This window comes from Boleophthalmus pectinirostris, unplaced genomic scaffold (genome assembly GCF_026225935.1).
Source record: "Boleophthalmus pectinirostris isolate CB_2022bp ecotype Guang Dong unplaced genomic scaffold, ASM2622593v1 HiC_scaffold_19, whole genome shotgun sequence".
NCBI classification, from domain to species: Eukaryota; Metazoa; Chordata; class Actinopteri; order Gobiiformes; family Gobiidae; genus Boleophthalmus; species Boleophthalmus pectinirostris.
In genome coordinates, this window is record NW_026571140.1 from 20,299,207 (window position 1) to 20,314,786 (window position 15,580).

The 15,580-nt window shown below is 37.0% G+C and overlaps 2 protein-coding genes across 2 annotated transcripts; both read left to right on the top strand.

The window, feature by feature from the left end:
* The first annotated feature begins 158 nt into the window (after positions 1-158).
* Positions 159-2,345, top strand: LOC129409150 (polycystic kidney disease protein 1-like 2). The gene is made up of 4 exons (XM_055154303.1): positions 159-480; positions 1,404-1,562; positions 1,633-1,821; positions 2,107-2,345. The coding sequence occupies exons 1-4, from the start codon at positions 159-161 to the stop codon at positions 2,241-2,243; spliced, it is 807 nt and encodes a 268-aa protein (XP_055010278.1). The 3' UTR covers positions 2,244-2,345.
* LOC110175384 (polycystic kidney disease protein 1-like 2) lies at positions 2,207-15,424 on the top strand. Its single transcript, XM_055154672.1, is given in 37 exon segments — positions 2,207-2,437; positions 2,525-2,754; positions 2,831-3,241; positions 3,317-3,432; positions 3,513-3,645; positions 3,717-3,915; positions 3,999-4,110; positions 4,192-4,333; positions 4,429-4,629; positions 4,821-4,963; positions 5,031-5,210; positions 5,284-5,421; positions 5,536-5,685; positions 5,770-5,894; positions 5,972-6,092; positions 6,183-6,311; positions 6,402-6,627; positions 6,721-6,939; positions 6,942-7,213; positions 7,307-7,408; positions 7,493-7,671; positions 7,748-7,894; positions 7,973-8,172; positions 8,366-8,586; positions 8,669-8,885; positions 9,033-9,499; positions 9,567-9,663; positions 10,008-10,148; positions 10,225-10,410; positions 10,662-10,992; positions 13,345-13,478; positions 13,549-13,676; positions 13,750-13,910; positions 14,263-14,473; positions 14,740-14,841; positions 14,916-15,047; positions 15,118-15,424. Coding segments are annotated over 37 exon segments (6,729 nt in total). The 5' UTR covers positions 2,207-2,270; the 3' UTR covers positions 15,277-15,424.
* Positions 15,425-15,580: the final 156 nt, after the last annotated feature.

Here is a 15,580-nt window from a genome sequence, read left to right on the forward strand (position 1 = left end):
TTTGTTTGTTCATAAGAGTGATGTCTCCAGCACAAAGGCAAGCATTAATCAAGACTGTTCTGTCCAAATATCGTAATTGTAAATAGTTAATTGGTGCAATTGCTGATGTCACTGCTTTTTAAGACCAAGATCCTCCTCAGTGTGGTCAGTGTACAGACATGGGCAGACACCACATCCCCATGATTGCCCTTGTAGTGGTCCTCTTTCTCAGCTATACCTGTTATGCTGAGGAGCTACCTGATGTGCTTTCCTGTCCAGATCACCAGGAGAGCTTTGATGGCTCGTGCTTTGAATTTGTCAGTCTACAGCGTCCCTTCTTCAGAGCCCAGTCCTGGTGTGAGCGTGGTGGTGGACACCTCGCTTTTATTCTCAATGATGAAACGCAGCAGTTTCTCCAGAAGCATCTGCACCCTGGGAAGGACTGGTGGCTCGGATTGGCACCAGCCGCTCCAAACTTTACTATAGACACTACTGGTGATGGTGAGAGTATTTAAAACTTTTTCTATATGTTAAAACGTACATAAATATAGTCATAGTCTTGATAGGAGTTTTCTTTCCATAAACATCTGCCAAAACATTTTCTAGATTATTATATATTGTTTTATATAAAAATGTTCACAGATACAAAATTAAATGTTGATTTCTTTAAAATATGTTTCAGGTTTGTGTTTTAAATGTGTCTCAAGCTGATTATGCAATCAGAAAGCAAAAAAATGACCTCTTCACTTTGATCCTATAACTAAAACAAGTTTGCAATTGACCCAAAAGGGCTCTTTATCGATAACTATAGTAGGTTCAGTTGTAATTGATTGTATTGGTGTTTTTGAAGAAAATGGTATTGTCTTTCAATATAAAAAAAATGTCTGATATTAAAATAGTCTGAAGTTAGACATTTTTTAAAATAACGTTACTTATTAAGAAATAAGATAATTATTTGTAGCTTAAGTAACTTTACATAAAATTTACACTCCAAAATTGATTGTGCTGTATGTACTACTTTAGTACTATCTACCTAACCACAGTTGTTCCTAGTGTTGCCTCTAATTGCTCTCTTTGCACTTTGCATGTCTATTGTAAAGAACATTCAATCATTTGTTTACACACGTCTTCACTCCTGCCTCTATCTGATATCTCCCTGAAACAGCAGGCTCAGTTGCACAAGAACCTCCATTCACATGGACTGTAAAAAGGCACATAGATGTCTGTCTCACTTAAAATTGTTATTTTATTTGACTACAGGGAATTCTCTTTCTCATTCATTTACCTTATCTGTTATTGCCTTGATAGTTTTTGTAGTTTATATTTGGTTTTGCTTGCAATGAACATGATAAATTACACACGTTACAAGTTCATAATTGATTCTAATTCTCTTTAGTAATGAAATCAAACTTTCATTATTACAGGCTCCCTTTCTTGGCTGGATGGCTCAGATGTCAGCTACAGTAATTGGGTGAACACACCAGAGCCAGCGTCAGCTTGCGTATATATACAGAGACATTCAGGTTTTCAGTGGGAAGCTACAGACAATTGTACCCAAGAATATAATTTTATCTGCCAGTTTGGTATGTCGCCTTATATTCAAAAGACAATAATATGTGTTTATATGTGAAATAAAAAAAAATTTCTTTATAGATTCAGGAAGATCTCTTGCTTGTGAAGGCCAAAATGCTACATTGCAGTGTGGCTCTGGTCAAGTAATAGAAATAGATGACAGTTTCTTTGGCAGAAAAACCATACATTACTGCAGAGCTCATCTCACAGCCTCACCTACAGCTTCCCAGGAAGAATGCAGCTGGATCGACGTCGTGGATTCTGTAACTGGTAGGATGTCATTTAAAAAATAAGTCACTTTTTTATGTGTGATATTTGGATTGCACATTCTATATATTTAACAGCTGTTATGTAAGCACAACCTATAAGTCACTGAAACACAAAACATGCGCCTCTGGCAATGTATAAGGGAACAATGCTACCATAATGGGTGTATCGCTAATCTGCTTTCACTCACGCAAAAGTTAAGCTTTGTGTGAGTTTTATTAACATTAGAGTTATTGGTTTAGTATATCTAAACACTCAAACATAATAGGTGTGCACCTTTTCTTTTAGCCCTTTGTCATGGACTGCAGGCCTGCCAGGCTCCTGTAGATGTGAGCACATTTGGAGAGCCGTGTCCAGCATTTGGAAGTTACCTCTCTGTGGAATATCACTGCAAACATGGTCAGTTTTGCAGTAAAGACAAATGAAATATTAGAAAACATAAATTACATAAGATGTATTTCTTCTGCTCAGGTCTCTCCCTATTAATTAGTAAGCTGGCAGCTGTGTTTGATAATGTCACTATTACTGTCAAGTGGCTTTTGCATCCATTTGAGGGAAATCTCACGTGTACAGTCAACGCTGGAGACGGTCATACAATTGATCCATACAGCCCAGAAGAGTGAGAATCACAGGCATACAATGCACATAATGTTAGAACATTAATACTCTTTTCTTACTTTATCTTATTTGCATTTATTCTTTTCAGGATGGAGAGCACTGTCATTCACAAATTTACTAGACCTGGATTTTTTATGGTCAGTGTTGAATGCACCACAAGTGACTGGCATGTTACAGCACAGAGAGCAATAACCATTCAGGAGCGGCTGGGAGAGTTTGGTGCTGTCAAGTGCTTTGGCCAAAACATTTCATTTAATGAAAGCAAATGCAATGCAGCATATGGCAGGCCAGTACAAATTCAAGTTTTCCTTGAAGCAGGTATGTCATTTACATATTTTTAATAGTCTGTATTAGTGAACATTATAGTAATTGTCTGCTTTGTGTTTTCGATAAGGTACAAATGTTACCTATACAACTGCGCACAATATTCATGTGATCACTAACTCTTCTGTGGACAGTGGCGTCACACCATACAATATAACCCTAGACACCGCTTCTGTTGAGCGACTTGGACAAGGCTGCCACAACCTGACTATATCAGCTTCTAATAAGATTACAACTACGACAGTATCCACAAACCTGCAGTTGTGTCTGCTTCAGCCAATTGAGGGTCTGCAGGCTTCGGTGGAGGCAGAGGACGGACAGTGTCCCAACTCCTCTGAACTTGTTATCAATGTTTCTCTTGAGCATGGAGCCCCAGTGCAACTCCTATTCACTCTGACAGGAGCTCAGGACAGTATCTCTGAAACTAGAGACATGCTCAATGGTAGCACACAAGCATTTGTCTTCTCCTCTCCACTTGAAGGTATGCTGTTCTAAGCTGTTCTAAAACAGCATTAGTGAATACAATACTTTTATATTCTATTTGTTTGGGTTGAAGGATCTTTACAAGTTAAAGTGCGAGCCATGAATGCCTTCTCAGCCATGGATGCTGATGTGGATCTTGACAAGATATTTCTTGCATGTCATAATGACACAGGCCAACAAGAAGATCCAGTGTGTTCTGGAGATAATTACCAACATATTGTTGTTCTTATCAATTTTAACATGAGAGATTGAATTACTGTCTTTTGTAGGTGGACGATGATTTTGGTGATTTTAAAATTAGCGCTTCTCCTTCTGCTCTGATTGACTACAGTCAAAGTGTTCTCCTAAAAGCTGAATCCTCATCCTTACCCAGCGAAGGAATTCAATTCAGTTGGAGATGCAGTATGGCTTGTGTTTAAATCATCCAACAACTGTTTTCATTTTCAAAACTGATGTTTTGTTTTTGTTTACAGAGGGCTCCTGCAAGTGTGTGAATGATACAGACCATGAATCTTACACAATTGAAAAAGACTGTCTTCCAGATCCTTTTGAATTTGCTCAGTACACTTTTATTGCAAAGAAGACACGTTGGTTTAGAAGTCCAGTTAAAGTTGCAGCAGCTACCAAGTGTATCACTGTTTCTCCAAGGGAATTCACAACTGTAACAATAAGGTAAAAAAAAAAAAAAATGCCACTTTTAAAACATAAAAAAAAATCATTCAAAGTAAGTAACTTTCTCTTTTTCTGTTCTGTAGATGTGATAATTGCACTTCATTAAATGTAAATAGTCCTGTCACTATGAAACTGCACTGTGAAAAGAACTGTCCGGTTGTAGTATGGTATTTGGAGGATCTAACACTATTGGCTGTAAGTTTTTCTCTTTTAAGTATACAAAGTACATACAACAAAAGTTAACATCTTTTTAATTTTATGGACTTTAATTTCTAGAACAACCTTGAAAAATGTTACTCCAAAGTGAGCAGAAGGCCTCCCACTGAAAAGCAGGAAGGAAACACTGAATATACTGTTAACAGTCGACATTTGGAAAAATCTAGAGATACTAAGCAACCCATTGTTGTGGTTGCTTATGGTAGGATCTTAATGCAGAAATAAATATATAGATATACTGTTTTAGTCCGTGTCTAAATGTATTTTATACACATGTTTATAACATATTTTATGCAGGAAAATCTGAGGTTGGATTTGCCAAGTATACTCTCCCAGTACCAGAATCTCAACCACCGCCGACATCCAGCCCTGCTGTAGACACTGTTTCATGTAGCATCTCTCCATCTGCTGGGACAGTGCTGGATGCTTTTAACATTATTTGCAAAACAAGTTTGTCATGCTCCTCAGGCTGCATCTACTGCATCAAAACAGACATGGGTAAGAAGTTGCACTATTTAACTTTTGATTTAATTTCTGAGAGATACATTTTTAATAAAAAAACAAACAACATATTTTGAGTTTATAGCATGCATGCTGACAAATGTGGTTTGCACTAGATGGGTTAATACATAGACATTATAAAGATACAACAAATAATGGCCCTTGTCTTTGGCATGTTATTCTTCCAGGCAAACACCTTAAATGCAGTGATGCACATGAAATAAAGTCAATCTTCCTGCCACTTGGAGATATGAACAACAACTTCAGTTTATCGTTAATGGTGACTGTAAAAAATGCAAACCAAAACGCATCCACCAACATATCCACACAGGTCTGTATTCTGCAATTAGATCCTCTGTTTCAGGCGAGAACATGTTTTAATGTCAATCTTTCCTAAGGTTGTAGTAAGTAACACAGAGAGCTCAGTGGACGCCCTTCACACTGCAGTGGATGACACAGTGAATCAGTTAGAGCAGCAGGGCCTCCTCTCCGGTGAAACTCTGGGACAGATATTCACATCAGTCTCAGATATGCTCAACACAGTGTCCAAAGAGGAGCACAAGGATTCAAAAAAGAAGGTAGTAATTACATGTCATGATTTGTTTAAACAGAGCCAAGTGTGCCTTTCAACCCTGTGTGTGGTTCTTACAGTTAAGAGAACAAATGCTGACCAAAATGACCAAAGTCCTGCATGGGTCCCCTAGTAATACCACACAGGGGGTCCAGGTGACAGCAAGAGCTGTGGCTGGTCTCACTCAACTGTCAGATGAACTCACACCCATTGCTCAGGTAATCTACTTATAGTTGGAGTTTATATTGATCCACAGACATTTACTGTAAAATGAAAGTGTGTACATCTACATAAGGCTATAACAAAGAAAATACACCATGTTGTTTTTGCAGGAACAAGCTAGTTCATTGTTGGTGGACCTCAGTGCCTCTCTGAACACTATTAGTGTCTCTCAATACACTGCAGAAGAAGATAAAGAAGTGGTGCAAGCCGCTGCCCCAATTGTAGAAGCAGCCAGCAATATTTTAAATGTTTCAGCCGATGTAAGGTTCATACACACTCAAATGCTCATGCTGAGGAATATTTTAATTGAAATAAGTGGTTAATTATTTATTTATTAACTTTAGAAAAAAGTGTCAGAGTTTCTCCTAACTGGAATCAACAATGTACAAAGTGCTTTACTTATGAATAAAAAACTGAATGGAGAGCCTGCCATTATTGATTCTGGTCAGATCAGTGTGTATGTCAACAGGTAAAGATTTCCCCCCTGACAACATGAGTTATGGAAATGCCAAGTATGTAACTGGAATATGCTATGTTTGTATGAAGGATAACCCCACAGACTATGCAGATGAAGAATATCAATGTACAGAAGAATACATCCTCTAGATTTAATTTTCCTGCCCTCCCTGCGGCTATTGTCTCACCAGAAGAACCAGTGGATGTAAGGGTATGTATGTAGTATGTGTATATGTGCAGTTTAAGAGACACAAAAAAAACACAAGAAAAATCTTTACAATAACAAATTTATGATTAACAGATGATGAGTTTCACAAAGAATCCATATGCTTGGAAAGATGAAAACATCACTGGGACAGTAGGATCAGTCTCTCTAACCAGAATGGATGGCAGTGTAATTGCTGTCCACGACTTACTAGAGGAGATAGAGGTAATTTGTAACACATCAGATAATAGTACTTTTGGTATTTTTTGTCTTTTTTAAATAAATTCCTGATTTATTTTTATTTGTCTTTTCTAGATTTTCCTTCCTAGACTTGATGTTGGACAGGAGAACAGCACTGAGCTAGACTTAGCCAATTTCAGTACTTTGATAATAGACGTTCCCTCACCTGATGTAACATTAGTGCTGAGAATGCAGCCATCTGAAGACATTTCTTTTGTAGCATTTCTGGAATACAAAGCTTACCCAACTTATGAGAAATATGTAGCCAAGGCACAACTCCCTATACAGGAAGCAAAAGAAGGTATCTCTACTGACGTAAATCTAGTACAGTTTTGATAAATCCTTATTATGTATTTATTTTAATTTTTTATCACAAATTGTATTAATCTTATAGAGGAAAGGTATACCTGGGTGGTGGGGCCAAAGGATCGAGCTGATGATGTTGGCATTTACTATCTTGTTATAAAGCCCATTGTAGAACCTGGAATCAAATCAGTCAATGCCACAGTTAATGTTGTCACTATTGCTGCTCAGTGTAAGTACTGGAATGAAACTGAGTCATTTTGGAGTGAAGATGGCTGCAGGGTAAGTACTGAAAAGCTTTTGTCCAATCAGTTTTTTTAGTAGAACTGAAGTATTTAATTTCCCTTTTGCAGGTTGGCCCACTCACCACACATGCAGTAACTCAGTGCCTCTGTAATCATTTGACATTTTTTGGAAGCTCCTTTTTTGTCATGCCAAACTTGGTTGATGTATCACGCACTGCAGAACTTTTTGCTACTTTTACTACCAACCCTGTAGTGGTTTGTTTTGTTGGAGCCATCTTTGTTGCTTATCTTATGGTTGTGGTATGGGCACGGAGGAAAGATATCCAGGATTCAACTAAAGTAAGCTTCTGGATAAAATGGAAATTCTATTAAAATCTAGCTTATTTTCTTTTTTAGTTTTCAGTTGAATTTAACCCTTTTTCTTGTTTTAAGGTCAAGATAACCTTACTAGAAGACAATGATCCTTTGGCAGAATATCGCTATATGATCAATGTCAGCACCGGACATCGGCATGGTGCATCTACTTCCTCTCAAGTAAGTTGCATATGTGTAGGCTTAGTGAAATCTATGATATTTTTTTATGTTTACGTTTTCTAATCAAGTGTTCACATGCCGTAGGTGACAATAACATTACAGGGGACAGAGGGAGAGAGCGAGCCCCACCACCTGACTGATGCAGAGAAACCTGTATTTGAGAGAGGTGGAGTGGACATGTTTCTGCTTACCACTCATTTTTCACTAGGAGACCTGCAGAGTATACGACTCTGGCATGACAACTCAGGAGCCCACCCTGCATGGTACCTGTTTTTATTTTGATCCGGTTGATGAATGAAGGAAGTACAATTTGTACACTTAATGGTGGTGTTTTTTCAGGTATGTCAATAAAGTTATGGTGCAAGACGTGGAGACTGGTCAAAAGTGGCACTTCCTGTGTAACTCCTGGTTGGCTATAGATGTGGGAGAGTGCACACTTGATAAGGTTTTCCCTGTGGCAACGGAAATGGACCTGAAGAGATTTAGGTAATAGTTATTTTTATTATACCCCAAAAAGACACCATTACATTCTGTTTTGTATTTCTTATTTGTTTTTCTCTCTAGTAACCTGTTTTTCATGAAAACTGCTAAGGATTTCCGTGATGGACACATTTGGTTTTCGGTCATCAGTCGTCCTCCCTGTAGCACATTCACTCGAGTACAGCGTGTCTCCTGCTGCTTCTCCCTGCTATTGTGCACCATGCTCACAAGTATCATGTTCTGGGGCATTCCAACAGACCCCTCTGAACAGACAATGGATCTAGGTAAAATAATACTATTTTTTTATTACTTATTTTACGTTGAAACAATTTTACTGCCTACATTTGGACTACTTAATCCACAAATTATATTTACTTATACAACACTACTTAGTAATCAATAATTATAATCAGGTGTGTGCATTTCAGTGAATTCATAAATTGGTAATTTAATTATGTTTAATAATGTTTTTGGCAGGACACATTGAGTTCACATGGCAGCAAGTGATGATTGGCTTTCAAAGTTCAATCATCATGTTTCCCATAAATCTGCTCATTGTGAGTATTTTCAGAAACACTCGTCCTCGAGAAAAAAACAAAACGGAAATGTCCAAACAGGGGAAAATTGGTAAAGTGTCCCCTTCTCAGAGTTCTCCTCAGAAAGAGCTAAAGGACATCACACCAGAGACTGTGATCAAGGTAAGAAGATGCAAAATGATTCTAAGGAAAAACAAAGCCAGTGTTAATCTTTTTTTTTTTTTATATACTTAATTTTTTGTAGGACATAAAACGAATTGCGCAATCCCTGTCAAAGGCCATGAAAAGCCCACTTCCCCATTTAGACCTCAAATCTGGGCAACAGTGTGATATCAACACACTATTATCTCTGGTGGAGGACATAATCAAACAACATAATAGACCCTCTGAAGATTTCTACAATGACACAGCAAAAAAGGAGCGCTCTATGATCCTATCTTTAGGCTCAGTCAGCTTGCAAGGTAAATTGTTGTAATACAAAATAGTATCAGCAGGTATATAAAACAGTTTTCTCATAAAGCCATATTTACAAGAGGAATATAACACATGTACTTTTCTGACTGGACACATTTTTAAATACCAATAAATAATAAATATTTCTGTAATAGGATCCAGTATGTGGGAAGACTCAGATAAATCATCTAATACTGCCCAAAAGAACACCACAAGCTACAACCGATATCTGTACAGGCAACTGCGCCATGTAGAAAAAGAGCTGGGTTTGTTGGGACCATCTCGTTTCCCCAGTTCCAACAATTACAACCGTGCACTGCAGCAGGTCCATGGTATGAAGTCTCTGCTGGAGTATCATCTCCCAATGTCGTGTCTGGAAGGGGAGCAGCTAGACCTCAGCTCCACTCCTGAAGAAAGCATCAGCGGAGATCCCAAGAAGAAAGGCGGGCTTCCCTGGTGGTTTGTCTTCATAGGGTGGATATTGGTGATTGCGACCAGTGGTGTGTCTGGATACTTCACAATGATGTATGGGCTGACGTATGGGAAAGATCGCTCAGTAAGCTGGCTCATCTCAATGGTCGTCTCCTTTTTTGAGAGCCTATTTATTACCCAACCATTAAAAGTAAGTCTCTTTGAAAAAGATTGAAATATCAAAAATGCACAAAAATTTATGCCAAATCCTTTTATAGGTTCTGGGGTTTGCTGCTTTCTTTGCTCTTGTTCTAAAAAAGGTTGATCAAGAAGAATATGGAGAACCTCAGGTGGACGGACTTGTTATAAATTCAGGTATGACACCCAATGGTGCAATACAACTTAACACCACATATTCAGAATTTACTGGATTGTTTACTGGGTTTATTTTACAATTAATGTCACAATAAAGACATTGTTCTTTACTTAAAGTATCTGTTTGTGGAATTTGTGTTTTGATCATTTGTATTAAAGGCACACTATATACAAGTAAGAAAAAATAAAAACTCAATAAAAATTCAAATTCCACACAGTGACATGGACTATTACATAAGAATAAAAATGAATATATGATTTACACTCTATTTTGTGTAGCTTTCCATTTTTGAAAAAAAAAAAGTGTGAACATTTGTATTTTAAAAAGTAATTATTGTTTTTAGATGACCCAAATACTGTGCGTGCTGCAAGAAGAGACAGCACCTGTAGTTTTTACCAACCACCACCTCCAACGGACATTGAGAAGATGAGGAACAATATGATAAAAGAGCAAAAAGTATTCATCCTTATAAGGGAGATTGCAGGTATGAAAATGCACTGATAAGAGAAAACAAGCCACAATACTGTTAAAACATATATTGCTATTGTTTTTATTTTTAGCATACACAGGATTTATGTGGATGCTCCTCCTAGTGGCTTATGGCCAGAGGGACCCCAATGCTTACTTCCTGACTCAACACATCCGGCAAAGCTTCAGCAAAGGCATCTCAGACACTATGAGTATTCAGGACGTGTTTGGTTGGGCAAACACAACGCTATTGAGCAACCTTTTTGGAGACTATCCAGGTACGCATGTTATGAAATGACATACCTGTGAGTTATAAGTCACTGTCTTGTCATGTTGAGGCACATTGAAAATGGAAAGTACATGCAGAGTCTACCTTAAGGCATATCAGGTTTGGTTAGTTTCTGAACACCTTAATTTTTTGCAGAAGTAAACTTTATTGCTTCTTCATTGCATTTAAAGACAGGTATTCATTTGCTGCCTATATCCCACTGCTGACATGACAATGTTATGTCTGATCTATTTTGTACAGGTTTTATAACAGATGGTAACTCAAAGCTGGTGGGCAATGCCCGTCTTCGCCAAGTCAGAGTCCAGCAGAAATCTTGTCATGTTGCTCTGTCCATGAAGAAGTCTGTATCAGATTGTCACGCTCCCTACTCATGGGAGTTGGAGGACATGGGCTCCTATGGTCCAGGCTGGACGTACAATGTGCCTGATAATGATACACAACATCTGGAAAACCCATGGAAATATCAGTCTAAGGGGAAGCTTCGAGCCTATCCCATCTGGGGAAGTGTGGTAGTCTACAGAGGTGGAGGGTTTGCAGTGGATCTTGGCCCAAATTACCAAAACTCCAGCAGGTACATGGGTCATTCCACACCAAATCTCCGAATGCCCCTGCCTGACCATCTCAGATTTGACTGAAAAAATTCTAGGAGGTTCACACACTTTCCAACAGGAAAACTCCCAAATTTTAGCTCCCAACTCCTTATAGTTTTGTCATTAAAAGATATTTTGTCAACTCTGCCCTGACCTGCTTTAAGAAGAGTTGTTCAAGGAGCCACTTTCAGATTGCTGTATCTAAAAAACTATGTAATGTAGGTCCTTCAAATTTTCAAGGGTTAAAATCTGTCAGATGTACTTGTAGAATATATAATAGAAAATTTTACTCTTCAAATTTGAGGGCATCTTTGAAGGACTGTAGAAAGTGCAATTTCAAAGACAGAGGTTTGATATTGAACATACACCTTCCCACACATGCTGTGTACTTTGTATTTTAAAACTGAGCCTCTGTGATGAACGCTCTAGAAGATATTAATTGTTAAAAATGGAAAAAAAATAAATTTGGTGCCATCTTTACCATGTTATACCAAACAATTTATAGCACCCACCAACATCAAATGGACAGTTTTAGAAAGACTAGATGTCTGTTTTTAACATATCCAAAATTTGTGATGGTGTTCAGCCTTATTTTTGCAAAATGAATTTTTGAAAATGTGGTGTCTGCATACATGCAGAGCATTCATGGACTATGAAAGCACTTTCAGAAGCTAAGAAAACACTCTGAATATTTGACCCACAGCTTAAACTCAACAAAATGCATGATTTGATTACTCAGCTGTAAATTATCTCAACTCTTTGAGGAAATTTTCAACTGTTTTGGTGTAATACTCCTGAATTGTATATAGGCATCCTGGTGTAGTGCTAGGAACATCTGTTTTAGAAATGATGTGTTGTAAAGGTACCCAGCACTAGTCTATGGAAGCCCTGAGCCGCAAGTGTAAAAATAATAATAATAATAAAATAATTATTATTTTTTTATTTTCTTAATTAATGTATTTATTTTTAGATAGTATCCCGTTATTTTCGAGATAATATCTCGAAAATAACCAGATCATATCTCAAAATAATGAGATAATATCTCAAAAAATAAATGAATACATTAATTAAGAAAAAAGCATATTATTGTTTTATTTATTTATTTTTTTACACTTGCGGCTCAGGGCTTCTGTACACTAGTGCACACATAATTTCTAAAATAGATGTTCCTAGCACTACAACAGGATGCCTTTATACAATTCAGGAGTGTTGCATCAAAACATCTGAAAGTTTGAGATAGAGTTGAGGTAATTTACAATAGTAGCATTTTGTTGAGTTTAAGCTGTGGGTCAAATATTCAGAGTATTTTCTTAGCTTCTAAAAGTGCTTTCATAGTCCATGAATGCTCTGCATGTATGCAGACACCACATTTTCAAAAAAATCATTTTGCAAAAATAAGGCTGAACACCATCACAAATTTTGGATATGTTAAAAACAGACATCTAGTCTTTTTAAAACAGTCCATTTTATGTAGGTGGGTGCTATCATTTTTTTTGGTATAACATGGTAAAGAGGGCACCAAATTTATTTTTTCCATTTTTAACACTTAATATCTTCTAGAGCGTTCATCACAGAGGCTCAGTTTTAAAATACAAAGTACACAGCATGTGTGGGAAGGTGTGTGTTCAATATCAAATCTCTGTCTTTTTGCACTTTTGACAGTCCTTCAAAAATGCCCTCAAATTTGAAGAGTGAAATTTTCGAATAAATTCAAGCCCCCAAAAATCTGTGATAAATCAAAAGCACATGTGTAAAAGTCCATATTCTACAAGTACATCTGACAAATTTTAACCCTTGAAAATTTTAAGGACCTACCTTAGATATTTTTTAGATACAGCAATCTGAACGTGGCTCCTTAAACAACTCTGCTCAAAGCAGGTCAGGGCAGAGTTGACAAAATATCTTTTAATGACAAAACTATAAAGAGTTGGGAGCTAAAATTTGGGACTTTTCCCATTGGAAATTGTGTGAACCTCCTAGAATTTTTTCAGTCAAATCTGAGATGATCGGGCGGGGGCATTCGGAGATTTGGCGTGGAATGACCCACATGATACAGTATTTGGTTGTTTAGACAAAAAAAAAAGACAATATGTCCAGCCCTGTGGCACAATCACATATGCTCTGACTAAGTTAAAAGGCTGGCTTTCAACTATAGACAACATACATGACAAGCATAACTGAACAAATAATAATGACAATATAGTGTAGTATATTCAATAAATTGTGGAGAGTAAATATGGGTGAGGGCCAGCAATTTCCTATCCACCATACTCAGTGAATTTGAATATATGTATATTTGTTTAATATGTGTTTTTATTTTTTCTGTCTTGAAGAGTCCTGCAATATCTTTATGACAACACCTGGTTTGATGCATATACTCAAGCCATCTTTGTTGAATTTACTGTGTATAATGCAAATGTAAATCTCTTCTGCATAGTTACACTGATGCTGGAGACCACAGCCACTGGTGCGCCACTAAAAATCACCACTTTGTTAAATACTTTAAAAAAAAATTCTAAATCCTGTGTTTATTACAGGTGCTTTCCAGTTTCGCAGTGAACTTCAAAATGTCCGTTTGTATCAATCTACTGGTGGCTTGCATATCTTTGTAATGGCCTCTGAAGCTATTTACTTTATTTTCATACTTTATTATATGTTTGTTCAGGTATGATTTGCATTAGTGAGTATACCATTTATACATATCACAGTGGCAGCACATTTATATTTGTTTCTCACAGGGGAAGTTAATAAAGCAGCAAAAATGGTCTTATTTTAGAAGTAAGTGGAACTTCCTTGAAATGGCCATTATTGTCCTGAGCTGGAGCGCCCTTTCTGTGTTCATCAAGAGGACTTTATTAGGGAAAAGAGACATGGAGTATTATCAGAGCCACAAAGACCAGTAAGTTAAAAAGGGGACTTCTTCAAACAGGCATTAACTTAGAATTATTGTTGGTGCCATGTATTTACATTTTAGAACCACATGTTTTACGAAGCTATTCTGTGTGTAAAAAGAGTATTATTTTCTGAACCTTTGTATTAAAACAAGATTTTATTTTATTTTATTTTTTTAGAAATATGGGCTATAATGCATAATAGTGGCTACCTTGAACAATGCACCTCACTCATAAATATATTTTTTTTCACTACACCTCAGGATCTTAAGTGCACTGAAACTGTTTTTAAATTACAGTACACATTGTTTCACAAATAGATACGTACTTTTAAAAAACAATTTTTGTAATATCTTGTAGATTTGCCAGTTTCCATGAAACAGCCAAGGCTGATGCAGTGCTGGGGTATCTGATTGCGTTCCTGGTGTTGCTGGCTACAATCAAACTCTGGCACCTGCTGAGGCTGAACCCCAAGCTGCACATGATCACCGCCACACTGCAGCGTGCCTGGACTGATATTTCAGGCTTCCTGGTGGTCATAACCATCATGTTCCTTGCCTACTCTATTGCTGTGAGAATTTTCCCACACTACAATTTTAGCAATATGGCAAATAGACATATGTATGTTTGTATGAAACACAGAGATATAAATAACAAATAACATTAAAATTGGCAAGTATGTACTATAAAAATGGGTAAGGTTAGTTGTACTAGTTCAGAGTACTGTTTATTTCAAAATTTGTCCAAGCAAAATTTGTTATAACATTGTCAATATATTCATTATTACCAATCTGCTACGATGCCAAGAAGAGTTCTTTGTATGTTTTATAATTTTAGTCCAACCTGATGTATGGCTGGAAGCTGTACTCCTACAGAACACTACTGGACGCTGCACAGACCATGGTCAGCTTGCAGCTTGGCATTTTCAACTACGAAGAGGTGAGTAGTTGTAATGCATTGAATAGCTAAGCACCTAATAGAATAGTTTCTAAAACAACATGTTTTTTTCATAGGTTTTGAATTACAACCCAGTACTTGGAGCTTTCCTCATTGGCTCATGCATCGTGTTCATGACATTTGTTGTGCTGAATCTCTTTATTTCTGTGATACTTGTGGCATTTAGTCAAGAACAAATACATCACAAGGTAAAATCTCCAAATCATAACCAGTCATACATACAAGAATTAATATTTGAATGTACTTATATTTCTCCAGCCATCAGAAGAGGAGGAGATAGTGGACCTGATGCTGATTAAAATATGCAGTTTGTTTGGGATAAAATGCAAGAAACAAGGTTGTGATGGCACCAATCAGAAACCAGCTTCAAATAATGGAATTCCAGCCATTTCTTCTGGGGTCAATAATGAAGGATGAAATGTCAAAGTATAGTATAGACTTGCATATTATAGTGTTCATATGCCAGTATGATTCGTATACTGCTCATATTTAAATGTCATAGTGTTAAGGCACGTTTTAATGTTGCATAAATGTTAAATACAGTGAATAGAAAATATACAATATGAAATATACTGTGAAATGAATGTTTTTGTGCAAAATAATAATCACATGCTTATGAAAAGAGTTCAAGAGACGGGAGTGTCCTGTGTGTATATGTGTGGGTGTGCGTGTGTGTGGGTGTGTGTGTGTTTTGCCCTCTAGGGCTACGTTACAAATATGT